The sequence below is a fragment of the Watersipora subatra genome, chromosome 7 (assembly GCF_963576615.1).
Source record: "Watersipora subatra chromosome 7, tzWatSuba1.1, whole genome shotgun sequence".
Taxonomy (NCBI): Eukaryota; Metazoa; Bryozoa; class Gymnolaemata; order Cheilostomatida; family Watersiporidae; genus Watersipora; species Watersipora subatra.
In genome coordinates, this window is record NC_088714.1 from 37,665,239 (window position 1) to 37,688,197 (window position 22,959).

Consider the following 22,959-nt stretch of genomic DNA (forward strand, 5'->3'; position numbering starts at 1 on the left):
TCTCTGACATCAAGCTGCTCAACACTTTGGATCTGTTCAGTGACTACTAGCATCGCGTGGCTAGATGTCGAAGCTCAGGAGGAGTCAGTGTTCATAACCTACTCTGGGTTATGGAAGTAGAAGGTCTTACCATTTGAACTCACTTCTACACCAGCCACCTTCTAGAAGCTGATGGAGTAAATGCTGCACAGTTTACTTTGGCAAAAACTGCTCCTCTACCTGATAAACATCATAGTCATAGCGTCAGATTTTGATACTCGCTTACACCGTCTGGAGAAAGTGTTCCAGTAGCAAAAAAGAGCTGGGCTCAAGTCAGTCAAGTGTGAACTTTTTCACTCACAGGTGTGCTACTTGAATTATGGGATAACCGCTGAAGGGATGGCTACTGCCCCTGAGTAGACTAGGGTGGTCTGTGAGGAGCCAATTCCAGAGAGCTCAGAAAGCTGCAGGGCGTTTGGGCATAGTGGGTTAATACCATTAGTGCATCTTGAGCTTCACTACTGCAACATCGGCTTGGCACAAGCTGACAAAAAAAAGTGAAAGGTAGATATAAAGAGAGAAAAAACAGGCTGATTTTGAAGCTCAGAAAGTGGGCATCTTTTCTGCACTCATCTTGAGATACCTCAATCCAAGTCGGCCGTATATATTGGATACAGATGCGAGTGAATGTGAAGTAAGGGCAGAACAGCCTCAGGTCTGGGACGGAGTGAAGTGGGTGATTGCATACTTTAGCAAAACCCTGACGCCTGTTCAAAAGGAGCTACTGCATCACAAGGAGAGAGTTGCTAGCCGTAGTAAGGCCATGAAGCACTCTTGAGTTCCTATTCTGAATAATCTATGCTTCACCGTACTAGCTTTGCAGGAGGAAAGAAGAGGAAATTTTTGCAGAGTTTCAATATACTCGGAGTCGGGTTGCGCAAAGAAACTGCCAATGGGCTGAGCGACAGACTTGCAAAAACCGCCAGCAGTGGGAAATCATCAAGTTGAAGAATTGCGGATTTACTCGAAAGAAGTGTACAATGGAAAGTCAGGCTTTATTGAGTAAACTTGAGAAATGCCTGACAGCCGTGTCAGAGTTGCCAGGAACATGCATGAGATGAACACTCGTGTAGGCCAATTCGCTGTTGATGTTGCAGCCAGGCAGGTTGGCACTGGGTCGATGGATGCCACCCTGGGACTTTGTGACAAGGCTTGAGTGCACTCAAGATGACATCGGCATGAAGCTGGCATACATGCTGCTCATGGGTCCCCGCTCTTTGGCCAAACGCTCTCCAGAGGAAAGCAACTAACAAGGGAGCAAATGGAGCCGGAGAGTCAGAAGCTTCAACAACTATACAAAATGCAGCAGTTTTATGAATACAGTTGAATTAATAAAAACCCTGACATCACCCCACAACTAGCCCTGATGGTGTGCAGTTTGCCTGCTGGCTGTATGAGAGACCACCATGCTCAGTGTCAATTAGTGACCAAGCTGTGTCAGCTATGAGATGTGGAAAAGTCGCACACTACCCAATACCACCATCAAACTAATAGAGTAGTGCAGCGCAACAATGGCAACTGGGGGATTCACTCAGTGCCCTGCTGCTAAACAGATGCTATTAAGAATGGAAAAAGTTGCTTCTCTAGCTGATGAGGTACACTACACTCGGCAACAGGAGAAATGGCAAACATGTTGATACTCGAATGGGAACTGCACCTGTCAGGCGAGCTGGAATACCACCCTATTCACAGAAGCTCAACTGACACATGAGTGTGTGGTAGAACTACTCCAAAAGCTGGAAGAAGTGTGCACCACCCTCAGAAATACGCTGATAGAAATGAGACAGGATGACTGGGAGGAGCCATCCTTCTACGCCCTTGAAGACTGAGTATGGATGGTGAACAAACGGTGAAAGAAGGGAGATAACTCTAAGTTGTAAGCCAGATTTGTGGAGCCATACCAATGATAAAGGTTTGATCAACCCACACATATTTAGTAGAGCGGCAGAGTCAATCCTTAATCCAAAGTGAAAGCCGGTTGAAATCTTACCATTTGCGCCCAAAAAGTAGGGACAAGCTTTAGCCACAATAGAGCAGCGTAGAGATTCTAATTTAAAAGGGGCCAGAGTAAAGTCAAAATTTTGGCCAGAGACCAGGTTGGAGTTGCTCTGTCTGAAAATGGGTGCCTTGAAAATCTGGGAGCCAAGACCAGAGCCACTTAAAAAGCTTTGAAAAAGTAAAATAAATAGCAACAATCTTGCCATTTCAGACAACACAAGCCTGGCCTCGGAATCAAGAAAAACTAGTCTCAGAGGTCATTAAGAACAAACAGCCCTCGACCAACTGTAACACTAAAAAGTCGAATCGGTATAAGGAATGGGTATGACTGTACACTGTGAAGTCACTGCATGGCAGAGTGATATCAGAACAAAAAAAGGCACCAAACTTAAACTTTAACTGTGAAACGGCCATTTCCACGTTGGAGCGCTGAAGAGCAGCTACTGCTTCTTAATGATGTTACTTCACTGAGCATTTTACAATCCTCCAAGCCTGACACCATGGCGTGTCAGCAATGTAAGCCTAACAATTCTTTAAAAGAAGTGAAAGTCAGCTGAGGCTCTTGAAGGCAGGAGAAAAGGAATGTTTAGAAGCCTCCTACATTTGGATGAGGAGCCTGTGGCCATGAGTCAAAGCATGGACACGACAGACTTGGATGAGGCAGTTGGGTTCCTCTATCGAACAAGAAAAGGGGGATGAGAAGTGTTTTGTCAAGGCTGTCTCCATGAGCTGTTTCCATGAGTGACCCTGCTTTTAGTGGCAAGAAACTTGCTTTGATTCACATCTCGTCAACTCTTGGACCTGTGCAACTAACTGACCAAAATCAGCTGATATCGTGCCTTTGTATGGGTAAAGATCTGAGAGAAGCCATCGACTAGCCAAGTGTGAGTATATTAGTGAGCTGGAAGTTGCAATGAGTACTCAACCCAGCAGGCAGAAAAAACTGTAATTAAAAGCAAACAGTTTATAACACAAGAGAATTAGGACAAGATTAAGCAGGTTTTGTGAGACCAATCTGACACTTGTGGATTATATGGTTCCACCACAGGTGTGAGGAAAAGCTGATAGCGCGTTTCTCAGCGCTTAGTCATCTTTGTGTGTCCTTGACAGTGGCAGTATGTGTCCTCACTGGTGACCAAATCATTTCGCATCGGAGAGCACATAAAGGTTGCGGATGCAGAAACGCTGTCTACCATGTGAATGAGGCCAAGTAGTCAGCCTTCCAGGAAGTAAAAGGGTAGCCTTGAGGATTCTCAATTAAACCATGTACACCCACCTTGACTATGGTTCACTGACTCCAAAAGGAGACAACAGTCAAGCCAGTCAGGAAGGACAGGCATAGGGCCAGCTCAACAGTTTCTCAAGGTTAGTCACCACTGGTAGGAGCTGGCCCAATGCACTACTGACTTGATTAGGGCTTGGAAACCTGGAAATGCAAACTGGGTAGCTGCCGAACAGGAGGTTCGTTGTTTCAAGCACAGAACCTGAGACTTGGATAGTATGAGTTGAAGACCCACCATGGCCTCTACTGGGGAAGAGAGTGTGGCGGTAAATAACTGGGCTCAGGACCAAAAGGAGCCAGCTCGGAGAGATCACTGAGATAACAAAATGAGATCGGCTTGACCTCTCCAAGATGACTGAGAAAAACGAAGAGAGCAACCAGACACCATTTTGGCCGAAAGTATAGCCCTCGGTAGGGCCGCTGGTAGTGTAGTTGGTAGTGTAGTTGGTACTGTAGTTGGTACTGTAGTTGGTAGTGTACCTGGTAGTGTAGTTGGTAGTGTAGTTAGTAGTGTACCTGGTAGTGTAGTTGGTAGTGTAGTTGGTACTGTAGTTGGTAGTGTACCTGGTAGTGTAGTTGGTAGTGTAGTTAGTAGTGTACCTGGTAGTGTAGTTGGTAGTGTAGTTGGTACTGTAGTTGGTAGTGTACCTGGTCGTGTAGTTGGTAGTGTAGTTAGTAGTGTGCCTGGTAGTGTAGTTGGTAGTGTAGTTGGTAGTGTAGTTGGTAGTGTAGCTGGTAGTGTAGCTGGTAGTGTAGCTGGAGTGTAGTTGGTAGTGTAGGTGGTAGTGTACCTGGTAGTGTAGTTGGTAGTGTAGTTAGTAGTGTACCTGGTAGTGTAGTTGGTAGTGTAGTTGGTACTGTAGTTGGTAGTGTACCTGGTCGTGTAGTTGGTAGTGTAGTTGGTAGTGTGCCTGGTAGTGTAGTTGGTAGTGTAGTTGGTAGTGTAGTTGGTAGTGTAGTTGGTAGTGTAGCTGGTAGTGTAGCTGGAGTGTAGTTGGTAGTGTAGGTGGTAGTGTACCTGGTAGTGTAGTTGGTAGTGTAGTTGGTAGTGTACCTGGAACTGTAGCTGGAGTGTAGGTGGTAGTGTAGGTGGTAGTGTAGCTGGGGTGTAGGTGGCTCTGAAGATTGTAGTGTTACGCCAGAACGCTTTGGCCAGAGCCAGAGTGGCCAACTTCTCGAGCACCGACACAGCCAGGCCGAGCCATCCTATTACGACAAAAGGCTCAGAAGTCAGTAAGCTGAGAGGACCAGGAACGATCCCAAAGAGACTAATAAAAGGGGTAGAGCCTATCGAGGAAAGGAATATATATACACATGTATAAGGGACTGACTGATTGTTGTTGGCAGTTGTATGCATACGTTTCCTACATGCTTTCATTATTAAATTCACATGTTCTCTTGGACAAACACTCGCTGTATTTGTTTGCCTGACTGGTCTTGTGAAAAGTAAAGGGTTGTGAAATCCTTTACAGTAGTATGAGTAGTATTGTACTGTAGCTAGAACTTGTAGATAAAACAGAAGCTGGATTCTATAAAACAGTTGTATGAATTAAACTGCAAGGAAAACACTACAATCATGTTTCCAAAGGATAATAGTACATGTGGAAATGGTACACACAAAATGTCATATTGCGTACTGCAACTACGTTATTAGGGTTGTTCATTGATTTAGAAACATGTTTAATAGTAAAAAAAAGAATCAAAATTTGCAACTAAAATTGTAAATGTAATTCAAAATTTGACTGATACAGACTCAGTATGTCAACACTATATAAATAGCACACTTGTATTATCATTGCTTTTACGATGAACACGTTCCAGCTACCGGATGCATATATGCTGCAGGTGTGCCCAAAATGTCTCCAAAACATGGTTTGTTTTGTCTACATTCATCAAATCTTCTGAAAAGGCTGACAACCTTTTTTGTTGATTAAAGATAGCCTTGCTGGAGCCAGGGGATGTGCCTCTAATGGAAGTGCATGGAACTATTGGAATCACTCCTGGGACCAGTGCAGACATCCTTATCACTCAAAGGAAGGTATGAAAACTAGTTCATTATTTATGGTGCGCATCATTTTTTGTGTTAGTACGCACATTCATATATTTGCATATAATCTCACACATTCTTACATATTTATGTATAATTTCATACAACTATATACAATGTATATATTTTCCAAAGTACATGTATGTCCATATGTATGCATTCCGGCTATGGCTATTAAAATCTTGGAATAACGACTTCGTACTGAAGAAGATTTGATGTCAGACCCTGCCGTAAGCTAATCCGACACTCTACCCAATAGGCCACAGAGAAAGAGTTTATAGGTTGCTGATAGAAGTTGATATATGGGAGCACATACCCAACGGCTTTGCACACCACACAGGGTGATTGCATAAGTATGTGATTGTCATTAGCTTACTAAAATTTTCCATTGGTAATATGCCAGGCTAATAGCATGTGGCAGGCAACTCTCATTACTTCTCATTGTTTATAAACTGATTTTTAATACTTGGGCAGCACTGGGTAGCACAGATAGTATGTCTAGATTTAAAGTGTTTGTTGTTAGTTGTTTTTTGTCTATATGTTCAGTAATAGTGATAAAGTTTTAGGACCAAAAAATCGTGCAATACCGAAATCTGGTCCCGCACCCGATTTGAACTTGGAACCTTTAGTTCTTTAGAGATGCATATTATGAATTTACATTCATCTGTATATGTATTTCTCAAATGTTGTCGTCTGTCTTCTGTCTGTCCTTCGGTATGTCCAGCTAAAGCTATAAAAATCTTTGATTGGTTTGGATCCACATTGTGATGAACTTGAACTCACAGAGATTGCATCCACAGGTTTTCTAACCGCACGCTCTAACACTGAGCTATGCAAGACATATTGAACAAAGACATTATCATATATCATATAGCGTATGCACACACTAAATGACGTATTATTTGAAACTCTATGAGTTTTATTAACTTTATGAAGCACAATGTTTTTTTGCGTTTCCGTGAGCTTCTATTTCCAGTTTGTCGTAAGGTTTAATTGCTAAATCACAGTATTTGGACACTGTATTTGTGTGCGTGTGTGTATTTGTGTGTGTGCGTGTGTGTATTTGTGTGTGTGCGTGTGTGTATTTGTGTGTGCGCATGTGTGTATTTGTGTGTGCGCGTGTGTGTGCGTGTGTGTGCGTGTGTATTTGTGAGTGTGTGCGCGTGTGTGTGCGCGTGTGTGTGCACGTGTGTGTATTTGTGAGTGTGTGCGCGTGTGTGTATTTGTGAGTGGGTGCGCGTGTGTGTGCGTGTGTGTGCGTGTGTGTGCGTGCGTGTGTGCGTGTGTGCGTGTGTGTGCGTGTGTGTGCGTGCGTGTGCGTGTGTGTGCGTGTGTGTGTGATCTATATTAAAGATGATTCGGTAATGATACAATTAATACGAGCTGAGAAAACAAAATAAAAATCCTAAATATGTTGAATTAATAATAACAATACTTGCGTAGAAGAGTGTTAACACACACACACACACTTGAAAGTTACAGTTTTATGACAAAGTTTGAAAACCTTTACACTTAGTTGTTTTTATTTTTTCTCTTAATTTATTTCAACTACACAAAACATTGTTCTCGTGATATATAGTTGGAAAGTTAGAATGGCAAATGTTGTTATATGTTAAATACAAATCAATTTTTTTTCCAAAGATGTTTTTGTTACTCGGGCAACGCCAGGTAGTACAGCTAGTATATCCATATTATCCAAATGGCCACACTAATAAATAATTGTGAACATACTCATTGCACCAGTAAAAATATGCAGATTAAAGCACTTGTGAAAATACTATTAGATACTACTAGCAAGTTTGAAGATAATGATTGTGTGAGAGGCCATGACAAGTAACGTAATAATTACAAGCTGGCTTCACGGCTCTTATTATAGTAAAGATTAAGACTAGCTTAAGTTACTAGCTTAAGTTGATCAAATTCACTGGGCAAATAAATTAGCCAATAGTAACTACATATACATTACCTGCCACTGTTTATATGCTGTTCCCTATTACCCTTGCAATGCTAGGCATTCACCTAGTTTCTACGTATTTACATATAATCTCACACATTCTCATGTTCTCATAAAATCACACACATTCTTTTATAATTGCATATAATCTCACATCTATATTTATAAAATGAAGTGCTTGTGTTTAAGTTGTTTGTTCAGTGAATAGTGATAATTTTTAAAATACGTTAACTGCAAAAAGACTAACGGTTATTCAAATATTGGTTCGGCATTGTTTTCGCAATGCATTGGTTAGGCATATCAGAGTTGTATTGTCACTTTTTGTTAAGCAAAAAGTATTTCTTTTTTAAAATATGTAACTATGTACTTTTTATTATTGAATTTTGAACTATTATTATTGAACTATCGAATTATTTTTATTATTGCCTTTTATGTTTTTTTTCTGTTGAAATTTTCAAGTCTTACATTCATTTTTTTGTTATTTATTTGTTATATTCAATTGTGTTGTTTAACTTGTCTCTGTATGACTTGCACCTGCATTGACTATCAATAAATCTCAAGGTCAATCACTAAAACTGTCAGCTTTCAACTACTAACACAGGGGTGGGCAAACCTTTTTGTTTTGGGAGGCCACATTGACTTTTAAAATTTGACAGATGGGCTAGGCCAGACTACCAAGCTGATTTGTAGTCAAATTTGGTTGCGTGAAAGCTGGTGCAACTTTCCTCATAGAAAAGTGCCTCCACCAGTTTAGTGCCTCCACCAGTTTAGTGCCTCCACCAGTTTAGTGTCTCCACCAGTTTAGTGCCTCCACCAGTTTAGTTTCTCCACCAGTTTAGTGCCTCCACCAGTTTAATGCCTCCACCAGTTTAGTGCCTCCACCAGTTTATTGTTTCCACCAGTTTAGTGCCTCCACCAGTTTAGTGCCTCTACCAGTTTAGTGCCTCCAACAGTTTGGTGCCTCCACCAGTTTAGTGCCTCCACCAGTTTAGTGCCTCCACCAGTTCAGTGCCTCCAACAGTTTAGTGCCTCCACCAGTTTAGTGCCTCCACCAGTTTAGTGCCTCCACCAGTTTAGTGTTTCCACCAGTTTAGTGCCTCCACCAGTTTAGTGCCTCTACCAGTTTAGTGCCTCCAACAGTTTGGTGCCTCCACCAGTTTAGTGCCTCCACCAGTTTAGTGCCTCTACCAGTTTAGTGTTTCCACCAGTTTAGTGCCTCCACCAGTTTAGTGCCTCTACCAGTTTAGTGTTTCCACCAGTTTAGTGCCTCCACCAGTTCAGTGCCTCCAACAGTTTAGTGCCTCCACCAGTTCAGTGCCTCCACCAGTTTAGTGCCTCCAACAGTTTAGTCCCTCCAACAGTTTAGTGCCTCCACCAGTTTAGTGTTTCCACCAGTTTAGTGTTTCCACCAGTTTAGTGCCTCCACCAGTTTAGTGCCTCCACCAGTTTAGTGCCTCCATCAGTTTAGTGTCTCCACCAGTTTAGTGCCTCCACCAGTTTACTGCCTCCACCAGTTTAGTGTCTCCACCAGTTTAGTGTCTCCACCAGTTTAGTGCCTCCACCAGTTTAGTGTCTCCACCAGTTTAGTGTCTCCACCAGTTTAGTGCCTCCACCAGTTTAGTGCCTCTACCAGTTTAGTGTTTCCACCAGTTTAGTGCCTCCACCAGTTTAGTGCCTCCACCAGTTTATTGTTTCCACCAGTTTAGTGCCTCCACCAGTTTAGTGCCTCTACCAGTTTAGTGCCTCCAACAGTTTGGTGCCTCCACCAGTTTAGTGCCTCCACCAGTTTAGTGCCTCCACCAGTTCAGTGCCTCCAACAGTTTAGTGCCTCCACCAGTTTAGTGCCTCCACCAGTTTAGTGCCTCCACCAGTTTAGTGTTTCCACCAGTTTAGTGCCTCCACCAGTTTAGTGCCTCTACCAGTTTAGTGCCTCCAACAGTTTGGTGCCTCCACCAGTTTAGTGCCTCCACCAGTTTAGTGCCTCTACCAGTTTAGTGTTTCCACCAGTTTAGTGCCTCCACCAGTTTAGTGCCTCTACCAGTTTAGTGTTTCCACCAGTTTAGTGCCTCCACCAGTTCAGTGCCTCCAACAGTTTAGTGCCTCCACCAGTTCAGTGCCTCCACCAGTTTAGTGCCTCCAACAGTTTAGTCCCTCCAACAGTTTAGTGCCTCCACCAGTTTAGTGTTTCCACCAGTTTAGTGTTTCCACCAGTTTAGTGCCTCCACCAGTTTGGTGCCTCCACCAGTTTAGTGCCTCCATCAGTTTAGTGTCTCCACCAGTTTAGTGCCTCCACCAGTTTACTGCCTCCACCAGTTTAGTGTCTCCACCAGTTTAGTGTCTCCACCAGTTTAGTGCCTCCACCAGTTTAGTGTCTCCACCAGTTTAGTGCCTCCACCAGTTTAATGCCTCCACCAGTTTAGTGCCTTCACCAGTTTAGTGTCTCCACCAGTTTAATGCCTCCACCAGTTTAGTGCCTCCACCAGTTTAGTGCCTCCACCAGTTTAGTGTCTCCACCAGTTTAGTGCCTCCACCAGTTTAGTGCCTCCACCAGTTTAGTGCCTCCACCAGTTTAGTGCCTCCACCAGTTTAGTGCCTCCACCAGTTTAGTGTCTCCACCAGTTTAGTGCCTCCACCAGTTTAGTGCCTCCAACAGTTTAGTCCCTCCAACAGTTTAGTGCCTCCACCAGTTTAGTGCCTCCACCAGTTTAGTGTCTCCACCAGTTTAGTGCCTCCACCAGTTTACTGCCTCCACCAGTTTAGTGCCTCCACCAGTTTAGTGTCTCCACCAGTTTGCTCATCTCAGGTAACTCTCCTTTAACCTGGCTGACTTGGGAACCAGATATAAACATATCTGGTTCCCATCTGCTTGCCAGTCTTGTTTATAGCGATTTTAACTCTCGTCTCTGTCAGGTATAACTCTTAAGTTTTATTTCAGTCGAACCTACTCGAAATGTGCAGTTTCTAGCAAATGGTACTCAATCGATTTTAGAATTCTTAATTGCTTTTCATAAGAATAAATATTTATACATAATTATACAAGCGAAATGCGTGGCGTTGCACGAGTATTAAAAATCAGCTTATAAACAATGAGAGGTAATGTTGTTGCCTGCCACTTGCAATTAGCTTGGCACATTTCCAATGGCTAATTTGCGTAAGCTTACTAATAAGAGCTAACTGCTCTCACGATTCAACACGCATAAAATTACGCTACCAGTCTGCATGACGTTGCACCATAACAGAGAGCAGTCGCGTATCTGCCCCCATATAACGACATACACCGACTAATGAATCCACGAAGCTCCAGCAATGCTCCACTTGTCGCTTGCTAAGCAGAAATAAAGCAGCTTTAGAATGCATGCAGATAGAAATACAGTAAATTGTGTCTTAATTGCTAAAATCAATAGTTTGTTGCTATAACACAAACCTATATATAAATTAAAGAATTTTAAAAAGGTCTATCAAAGACATTCGCAGCTAAAGATTGGATTAGCCTGCGAATTAGTACGTTAAAGGCTAAAAATAAATGCAATCATTCATATCAAATCTTAATTCCTGTGCTAATCTTTCGCGAGTCAGATTAAAAAGAACAATGGGCTGGATATGGCTCATGGGCTCCGTAGTTTTGCCCATCTCTTCATGTGAAAAGCAAAGTGGTAGCACCTAACGCTTTGCTTTCCACTTGAACAGTTGGATGCTGCATTATCTTGAGCAGGTATTAAAATGGCCTATACATTCCCTCTTCGCTCGATTAGAATAAAAACGTTTACCCTCGTGCTCTTCAGTTATATATGTGTTTAATTCTAATATCTCATTTTTAAATTTGTACCAGAATCATTGTATTCAAAATTTTGATGAATAGCTTTTTCTACAACAGCAACCTTTTTTATACACACACTTCTATGTATTTATGGTTACTATTAATTCAACATACTCAAGATTCATTTTCTCAGTTTGTGATAAGTGTATCAATATCAAATCATTTTTCATTGTAATCATTGTAATAGAACAGACTTTATCTCACCATAACTCGCTAATTATTTCACTTTTACTCTTGTACTATAATTTTTAGTTTAATTGAACTGCACAAAACACTTTTTCATGATTTGAATTTTTAGAGTATTCGCATTTTCATATAGTGAGCTTCAAGTTTGACAATCAATTTTTTTAAATATTACATGTTGTATGAAACTTCGGTGCTTGATATAGCTGCTGGGAAACCCGTCACCTTAAAAAATGGGCAAAGCGTCAATTGTCTACCTTTTAGGTAGTGCGAAAATGACAAAAGTAGGTGTCAGGTGAAACATGCTGGAATATAAAAGTCAAATATATAAATAAGAAACTACAATTGATAAACACCTATTTACAATATAATATTATATATAATTTAATATAATATAATATGTTGGCATAGTCTAAATAATACTAGCTTAAGTTACTCAAATTCATTGGGTAGAGAAACTCAGACGATAGCAACTACATAACCTGACACTGTTTATAAGCGGTTTTAAATCTTGAGTAAATGAGAAGAAAAAGAAATGTTTTTCCACAAGCTATACAAGCTATGCCTCTAGTTTTTAAATATTTAAATTATTTCTTGTCCAGATATACACAGAAATAAGCAAACACTTTCACTTAGACGTTAATATGGCAATTGCTGCTTATATTAAATCAAAATTAATTTTCTGTGCAAAAGCTTTTTTCATAACCAATGCAAGGCTGGACATTTAGCTAATATTCATACAAAACCAACCTCAACTCAACTATTCCTCTAATTTGTGAACTATTACAACAAAGCATAGCTTGACAGGAATTGCGTGAATTTAAGGAGCACCCTGAATAAGACCAATTCGGGGATATAAAATATATAACAACAAGATATAATCTATATAATAACACGATATAATACATATAATAACAGGATGTAATACATATAATAACAGGATATAATACATAAAATAACAGGATATAATACATATAATAACAGGATATGATCTATATTATAACAATATATAATACAAATAATAACAGGATATAATACATATAATAACAGGGTATAATATATATAATAACAGGATATAATACATATAATAACAGGGTATAATACATATAATAACAGGATATAATACATATAATAACAGGATATAATCTATATAATAACAGGATATATTACATATAATAACAGGATATAATACATGTAATAACAGGATATAATACATATAATAACACGGTATAATATATAGTGTCACGAGCCAGTGACCTCCCATCACTTCATAGAAACTGTTGGATTAGTGTCCCGAGCCAGTGACCTCCCATCACTTCATAGTAACTAAATGTATAGATGCTGATTTGAGGTCATGCATAAGCTAAGTTCGAGTGCTATCTACTGCAGTATTTTCGCCAACCCCCTCCAGCAGATAACAACACAGCCAACTGCTATGATACAGACAACAATCCTAACCCCCTGACCATCTATCCAACTTATACCTACAACGGATGCATACGAGAATGCGGCGCCAAATATATAAACTACAAGTGTGGCTGTAGACCAATGGAAAGTGTTGGTATGTGGCAGTCAAGTTAACTTTTCTCTGTCGTTTCTAAAAGATACATTGGAATAATGTATTATTTAGTTACTATCATTTATCTCATAAACTGAAGGCATCCTTGTTTTAGAATGTCTTTTTTTCCGAACCGACAAACATTTTTTTACAATATACCAGAAAAGTTAGTACGTTTTGGTTGGAATGAGAAATGTTGTTGTTTATGCAGTTGAATTTGAACAAGAACCAACTGTTTGACAGTTCTTTTTAGATTAGTAGTTGATTAAACAGTTGACCATACTGTTGCCTTCTACTAACACTAACTCACACCTATGTTATAGCTGTTCCAGGAATTGAAATTTGCTCCCCCAAAGTAGCTATAGAGTGCACCAAAGTTGTCGGTAAGCATATTTACAGTTGGCTATTCCATTTCTCCCATTTATCACTCTTGAGGCATACATTGTATATGTTTGAACTGTTTTTTTACCTCTTCTGCTAGCTTTACTTTCTCATCGATTAATAGTCTCACTTACACACCGATCAAATGCGTATTGATAAATAGCTAAATATATATAGTAATATATATATTTAGTTTTAGTATATTACTAAATTTTACTAAAATTTACCATTGCTATATAGCTATTACTATGTATGTATATATATATATATACAAAAAATTGTTTCCTCACCCCGGATACCCGGTATGGGTGGTAATTTCTGCTCTAATTCTAATTCGGGTCTTCTACCAGAGACCTGGGAGTTTGAGCACTCGCCTCAAGATCTTAGCCGTTCCCAATAGTGCACTTTTCTGCAACTCACCTGAATTGATTGCTGTTGGTATTTGGGCAAGCCACATTTTTTGTGCCGATGTTATTGTGCCCAGTGCCCAAATGACTACTGGGATTATAGTTGTTCTTTCATTCCAGCATTTTTCAATCTCTTCTCTAAGAGGGAGATATTTCTCTACCTTTTCTTTTTCTTTGCCGGCTATATTGTAGTCATTGGGTACTGTTATATCTATTATAGTAGCCCTCTTGTTCTCCTTGTCCACCACCACTATATCTGGTTGGTTTGCTAGGACATGCTTGTCAGTCCAGATGTAGAAGTACCAGAGGATTTTAGCGCAGTCATTTTCATTGACCTTACCAGGAGCTTCCCACCAGTGTTGTGGTTTGTTAAGGCCATACTCGTCACATAGACTTCTATACGCAACACCCGTGACATGATTATACCGCTCAGTGTATGCGTTTCCTGCTAGCTGCTTGCATCCACTGATGATGTGTTGGATGGTCTCAAGTGCATCTTTGCACAGTCTGCATCTAGGATCGTCTCTAGTGTGATAGATTTTTGTTTGGAGTTGCCTTGTTGGGAGCACTTGCTCCTGGGCTGCCATGATTAGCGACTCTGTATTGGCCGTTAAGTTTCCTTTGTTCAGTCACATATTTGTCTGGTGAAGATCGCCAACCTTAGATATTTGTTGGTGGTAAGCACCATGAAGAGGTTTCGTGTGCCAGTCAATTTCCTCATCATCAGGGCGTAGGTCCATTATAAGAGCAGCCGATTGAAATTCAGCTAGCAACTTATCTGAAGTGGCCATGGAGGCTGCATATGCTTTGATGCTTTGTTCCTCCTCTTTCACTGTCTGCTGTACACTTTTGAGTCCTCTACCGCCATCTTTCCTATCGAGATACAATCTAGTAGTATCAGATTTTGGGTGAAGTGCTCCATGCATGGTCAGCAGTTTACGAGTTGCTATATCTGTTTCTTTGATGGCTTCCTCAGTCCACTTTATTATGCCTGCTGCGTATCTTATTACTGGCAGTGCGTAGGTATTTATTGCCATGACTTGGTTCTTGGCATTGAGCTGGCTCCGTAGGACCTGCCGAAGGTGTTTCTTGTATTCGGTAATGGTTTTGTGACGTACCTCGGCATCATGGTTGATGTTGCTTTGCATAATCCCCAAGTACTTGTACCCTTCTTCTACATCTTTGATAGTACCATTTGGCATTCTTAGGCCATCTGTGAGCATAGAATGGTCTTTCTTAAGAATTAGCCTTCCACATTTCTCAATACCGAAGGTCATTCCGATGTTCTTGCTGTATACCTGAGTGAGGTGTATTAGCGATTCAATGTCTCTTTCTTTGTTTGCCTACAGCTTGATGTCATCTATGTAGAAGAGGTGGTTTATCTTGGTGCCACTCTTAAACTGGTACACATATTCAGTCTCCTCCAGCATATTGCTTGGAGGGTTTAGGCATATGCAGAAGAGCAGCGGTGATAAGGAGTCACTTTGATAGATGCCTCGCTTAATTTTTACACTCGCCAGCTTTTTGCCATTAGCCTCCAATTCTGCCTTCCATTTCGTCATTGACATCTTGATGAATGCCACAAGGGCAGGGTGAACATTGTACATACTGAGGCACTCAAGTATCCCACTAAGGGGAATTGAGTTATAGGCCTTTTTGTAGTCGATCCAAGCTATGGCAAGATTGGTTTGCCTTCTCCTGCTGTCTTGGCAGACCATCCAATCCACCAGTAACTGATGTTTGGCTCCTCGGGTGTTGCGCCCAATTCTTTTTTGAGCACTGGTCATATAGTGACTCATGTGCTCTTCCAGTTTGTCTGCAACTATTCCTGAAAGCAGTTGCCAGGTGGTGGGCAAGCACGTTATTGGTCAATAGTTCTTGGGAATTGGCCCCTGCTTTGGATCTTTTATTAGAAGTACAGTTCGTCCTTTGGTCAGCCATTCCGGATGGTCACCTTTTTCTATTAGGCATTTCATCTGCTTAGCCATTCCAGTGTGAAGTGATGTCAATTTCTTCAACCAGAAGGCTTGAACCATGTCATGGCCAGGTGCTGCCCAGTTCTTCATGTGCTGCAATCTGCACTTTATGTCCACTTCGCTGATGGTGAGTCCTTGCTGAGCCACAGTGTGTTGGTAGCTTTCTTTAAGCCTCTTCAGCCCATTTGCAGTGGTGTTATGAGTCGTCTCTTTCTCCCAGATGTCCTTCTAGAACTTTGAGGTGCTGGATCGGGGAGGATCTGCCATTGGCCTCCGCAGTTCACCTTTGAACTGAGAATACACTTTAGATGGATTATTGATGAACAGTTTGTTCATTCTCTGGTTGTCCCGTTCTTTGGCGTACCGCTTCAGTCGTGCCGAGAGTGCTACTAGCTGCTGTTTGGCAGATTCTAGAGCTTCTATTGTGGCTTCCCTTTTTGGACGCTCCAAACTGTGGTTAGATCTTTCACAGAGCCTACTAACTTTCTTGCGCAAGTCTTGCCAAGCTGCCAAGATGGAATGGTTTGAAGCCTTGTTGACAGTGGTTTAATATCCATCTCCTCCAAGACGATGGTTACCGTACTGTAGATTAAGGCATTAGTCTCACTGATCGATTTAGTTGAGATCGACTCCAGTGCCAAGTTAATGTCTTCTAACAGCTTCTTGGGTATGTTCTTGCTAACTCTCCATAGTGGTACCCTGCTTCCATAATCATTAGCAGCTGGCATCTTGTTGATGATATTTTCCGCAAGCTCCTTCACCCTTTGGTCAAGGTCAAAAGTGCATGTCTTCTTCAACTTGTGAGTCAACACAAGATCATGTATGTGTAACGGTGTGTGTTGATATGCACTCCTCGTTGGTCGAGGTTACCTGGGTGAACTGTTCCCTAATTTCATCTACCTCAAGTTCTGATATGAGGCGCCGCTTGGTTATGTTACTTCTCTGAGCTACAAGTTGCTTAGCGGTTAGTGGCAATTCAGGGCACATGTTTATCCACAGTTGACACATCCTTCCCATATAGCCCCACTTTGGAGGTTCACTCGTAAAGTAGCACTTCGTGAGGCCCGTGTTATCAGTCCGAGTCCATTTCATCTGTTTTGAACCAGTAGCCCATTTTTCGCTGCGTTGTCCTGGTTCAGCTACAGGCAGCGCGGACCTTGTTTGACCGGGCGACGTCTGAGCCGGCAAACAATATATATATATATATGTATATATATATATACAGATATATATGTATAAACATTTATATAAATATATATATATAAATATATATATATAAATATATATATAATATATATATTATATATATATGTGACAGGATATATTTTGATCATGTAACACTGAACTGATCATTTCGGCTTTACCTGCTGAATGGTAACAGCCATGAAACTATGGGTAGTACATGGTTTTTATAGTTTACAGTTCTCAATACATTTTATATATATATAGAATATTTTTATTTTATATATATATAGACTATGTCTATTTTATATATGTATAAACTATGTCTATTTTATATATATATAGACTATGTCTATTTTATATATATATATAAATATTGTTTCCTCACCCCGGATACCCCGTATGGGTGGTAATTTCTGCTCTAACTCGGGTCTCCTACCAGAGACCTGGGAGTTTGAACACTCGCCTCAAAATCTTAGCCGTTCCCAATAGCGCACTTTTCTGCAACTCACCTGAGTTGATTGCTGTTGGTATTTGGGCAAGCAACATTTTATGCGCCGGTGTTATTGCGCCCAGTGCTCCAATGACTACTGGGATTACAGTTGTTTTTACATTCCAGCATTTTTCAATTTCTTCTCCAAGAGGGAGATATTTCTCTACCTTTTCTTTTTCTTTGCTGGCTATATTGTAGTCATTGGGTACTGCTATATCTATTATAGTAGCCCTCTTGTTCTCCTTGTCTACCACCACTATATCTGGTTGGTTTGATAGAACATGCTTGTCAGTTTAGATGTAGAAGTCCCAGAGGATCTTAGCCCGGTCATTTTCATTGACCTTACCAGGAGCTTCCCACCAGTGTTGTGGTTTGTTAAGGCCATACTCATCACATAGACTTCTATACACAACACCAGCAACATGATTATGCCGCTCAGTGTATGCGTTCCCTGCTAGCTGCTTGCATCCACTGATGATGTGTTGGATGGTCTCAGGTGCATCTTTGCACAGTCTGCATCTAGAATCATCTCTAGTGTGATAGATTTTCGTTTGGAATTGCCTTTTTGGGAGCACTTACTCCTGGGCTGCCATGATTAGCGACTCTGTATTGGCCGTTAAGTTTCCTTTGTTCAGTCACATATATGTCTGGTGAAGATCGCCAACCTTAAATATTTGTTGGTGGTAAGCACCATGAAGAGGTTTCGTGTGCCAGTCAATTTCCTCATCATCAGGGCGTAGGTCCATTATAAGAGAAGCCGATTGAAATTCAGCTAGCAACTTATCTGAGATGGCCATGGAGGCTGCATATGCTTTGATGCTTTGCTCCTCCTCTTTCACTGTCTGCTGTACACTTTTGAGTCCTCTACCGCCATCTTTCCTATCAAGATACAATCTAGTAGTATCAGACTTTGGGTGGAGTGCTCCATGCATGGTCAGCAGTTTACGAGTTGCTATATCCGTTTCTTTGATGGCTTCCTCAGTCCACTTATATATATATATATATAGACTATGTCGATGTGTATTGTATGCTTTATACAAATATGTTATCTAGTCAAATTGAAGACAATGAGGTTGTGTTGACACATATAAATTACAAAACTTATAGACATAATTTATAGACAGAGTTGATAAATAGAACTCATGCATGTAAATTATAGACAGAATTTAATAATGGAACTCTCAAACAGGCTTTCTAAACTTAATTTATATACATTATTTATACACAAAATAATTGTAGATTGTAAGTTATTTATTCAATTTGATAGTTTGTTTATGAATATTTTTTGCAGACTGGTCGGAATACATGACATTTGCTGTGAGAGAGAAATGCAACTGTCTAATTCCATGTAAAGAAGTTCACTATGACTCTCAATCTGCAATTTTCCAAGCCCCAAATGAGCGAATTGCTAACGTGACATTTGGCAACGGTAACTGTTCAAATGCATTAAATGCAATTTATTTATTTCCCCAAAATAACCAATTAGTATTTCCTTTTGTTAGCTGTTGTTCTTTTGTTTGCTGTGTACTTCTCCAAAGGACCTGTAAGTCCTTTGGAGAAGTACGCAATTTTAGAGGTCATATACAGTTAATAGACAATTGTTACATACAAATAATAGACAGTTGTTACATACAATTAATAGACAGTTGTTATATACAATTAATAGACAGTTGGTACATATAATTAATAGACAGTTGTTACATACAATTGATAGACAGTTGTTATATACAATTAATAGACAGTTCTTACATACAATTGATAGACAGTTGTTACATACAATTAATAGACAGTTGTTATATACAATTAATAGACAGTTGTTACATACAATTGATAGACAGTTGTTACATACAATTAATAGACAGTTGTTACATACAATTAATAGACAGTTGTTACATACAATTAATAGACAGTTGTTATATATAATTAATAGACAGTTGTTACATACAATTGATAGACAGTTGTTATATACAATTAATAGACAGTTGTTACATACAATTAATAGACAGTTATTACATACAATTAATAGACAGTTGTTACATACAATTAATAGACCGTTGTTACATACAATTAATAGACAGTTGTTACATACAATTAATAGACAGTTGTTATATACAATTAATAGAGAGTTATTACATACAATTAATAGACAGTTGTTACATACAATTAATAGACATTTGTTACATTCACTTAAAAGACAGTTGTTACATACAATTGATAGACAGTTGTTACATACAATTAATAGACAGTTGTTACATACAATTAATAGAGAGTTATTACATACAATTAATAGACAGTTGTTACATACAATTGCTAGACCGTTGTTACATACAATTAATAGACAGTTGTTACATATAATTAATAGACAGTTGTTACATACAATTGATAGACAGTTGTTATATATAATTAATAGACAGTTGTTACATACAATTGATAGACAGTTGTTATATACAATTAATAGACAGTTGTTACATACAATTAATAGACAGTTATTACATACAATTAATAGACAGTTGTTACATACAATTAATAGACCGTTGTTACATACAATCAATAGACAGTTGTTACATACAATTAATAGACAGTTGTTATATACAATTAATAGAGAGTTATTACATACAATTAATAGACAGTTGTTACATACAATTAATAGACAGTTGTTACATACAATTAATAGACAGTTGTTACATACAATTAATAGACAGTTGTTACATACAATTAATAGACAGTTATTACATACAATTAATAGACAGTTGTTACATACAATTAATAGACAGTTGTTACATACAATTGATAGACAGTTGTTACATACAATTAATAGACAGTTATTACATACAATTGATAAACAGTTGTTATATACAATTAATAGACAGTTGGTACATATAATTAATAGACAGTTGTTACATACAATTGATAGACAGTTGTTATATATAATTAATAGACAGTTGTTACATACAATTGATAGACAGTTGTTATATACAATTAATAGACAGTTGTTATATATAATTAATAGACAGTTGTTACATACAATTGATAGACAGTTGTTACATACAATTAATAGACAGTTGTTATATACAATTAATAGACAGTTGGTACATATAATTAATAGACAGTTGTTACATACAATTGATAGACAGTTGTTATATATAATTAATAGACAGTTGTTACATACAATTGATAGACAGTTGTTACATACAATTAATAGACAGTTGTTACATACAATTAATAGACAGTTGTTACATACAATTAATAGACAGTTGTTACATACAATTAATAGACAGTTGTTACATACAATTAATAGACAGTTGTTACATACAATTAATAGACAGTTGTTACATACAATTAATAGACAGTTGTTATATATAATTAATAGACAGTTGTTACATACAATTGATAGACAGTTGTTATATACAATTAATAGACAGTTGTTACATACAATTAATAGACAGTTATTACATACAATTAATAGACAGCTGTTACATACAATTAATAGACAGTTGTTACATACAATTAATAGACAGTTGTTACATACAATTAATAGACCGTTGTTACATACAATTAATAGACAGTTGGTACATACAATTAATAGACAGTTGTTACATACAATTGATAGACAGTTGTTATATATAATTAATAGACAGTTGTTACATACAATTGATAGACAGTTGTTATATACAATTAATAGACAGTTGTTACATACAATTAATAGACAGTTGCTACATAAAATTGATAGACAGTTGTTACATATAATTAATAGACAGTTGTTATATACAATTGATAGACAGTTGTTACATACAATTAATAGACAGTTATTACATACAGTTAATAGACAGTTATTACATACAATTAATAGACAGTTGTTATATACAATTAATATACAGTTGTTACATACAATTAATAGACAGTTGTTACATTCACTTAAAAGACAGTTGTTACATAGAAATATTAGACAGTTATTACATAAAAATAATAGACAGTTGTTACATACAATTGATAGACAGTTGCTACATAAAATTGATAGACAGTTGTTACATATAATTAATAGACAGTTGTTATATACAATTGATAGACAGTTGTTATATACAATTAATAGACAGTTTTTACATTCAATTAATAGACAGTTGTTACATACAATTAATAGACAGTTGTTATATACAATTAATATACAGTTGTTACATACAATTAATAGACAGTTGTTACATTCACTTAATAGACAGTTGTTATATACAATTAATAGACAGTTATTACATACAATTAATAGACAGTTGTTACATACAATTAATAGACAGTTGTTACATTCACTTAATAGACAGTTGTTATATACAATTAATAGACAGTTATTACATACAATTAATAGACAGTTGTTAAATACAATTAATAGACAGTTTTTACATATAATTAATAGACAGTTGTTATATACAATTGATAGACAGTTGTTACATACAATTAATAGACAGTTGTTACATACAATTAATAGACAGTTGTTATATACAATTAATAGACAGTTGTTACATACATTTAATAGACAGTTGGTACATACAATTAATAGACAGTTGTTATATACAATTAATAGACAGTTGTTATATACAATTAATATACAGTTGTTACATACAATTAATAGACAGTTGTTACATACAATTAATAGACAGTTGTTACATACAATTGATAGACAGTTGTTATATACAATTAATAGACAGTTGTTATATACAATTAATATACAGTTGTTACATACAATTAATAGACAGTTGTTACATACAATTAATAGACAGTTGTTACATACAATTGATAGACAGTTGTTATATACAATTAATATACAGTTGTTACATACAATTAATAGACAGTTGTTACATACAATTAATAGACAGTTGTTACATACAATTGATAGACAGTTGTTACATACAATTAATAGACAGTTGTTACATACAATTAATAGACAGTTGTTACATACAATTGATAGACAGTTGTTATATACAATTAATAGACAGTTGTTACATACAATTAATAGACAGTTGTTACATACAATTAATAGACTGTTGTTACATACAATTAATAGACAGTTGTTACATACAATTAATAGACAGTTGTTACATACAATTAATAGACAGTTGTTATATACAATTAATAGACAGTTGTTATATACAATTAATAGACAGTTGTTACATACAATTAATAGACCGTTGTTACATACAATTAATAGACAGTTGGTACATACAATTAATAGACAGTTGTTACATACAATTGATAGACAGTTGTTACATACAATTGATAGACAGTTGTTACATACAATTAATAGACAGTTGTTACATACAATTAATAGACAGTTGTTATATACAATTAATAGACAGTTGTTATATACAATTAATAGACAGTTGTTACATACAATTAATAGACAGTTGTTACATACAATTAATAGACAGTTGTTACATACAATTAATAGACAGTTGTTACATACAATTAATAGACAGTTGGTACATACAATTAATAGACAGTTGTTACATACAATTGATAGACAGTTGTTACATACAATTAATAGACAGTTGTTACATACAATTAATAGACAGTTGTTATATACAATTAATAGACAGTTGTTATATACAATTAATAAACAGTTGTTACATACAATTAATAGACAGTTGTTATATACA

General features: G+C 37.8%; 1 protein-coding gene across 1 annotated transcript in view; it reads left to right on the forward strand.

Moving 5' to 3' along the window:
• Positions 1-22,959, forward strand: part of LOC137400728 (acid-sensing ion channel 1-like) — a 57,026-nt gene that overhangs the window by 11,949 nt on the left and 22,118 nt on the right. Inside the window, exons 7-10 of the mRNA XM_068087064.1 lie at positions 5,256-5,357; positions 12,710-12,881; positions 13,202-13,261; positions 18,609-18,746. Coding sequence (XP_067943165.1) covers positions 5,256-5,357; positions 12,710-12,881; positions 13,202-13,261; positions 18,609-18,746 — 472 coding nt within the window. The remainder of the gene's footprint in view (positions 1-5,255; positions 5,358-12,709; positions 12,882-13,201; positions 13,262-18,608; positions 18,747-22,959) is intronic.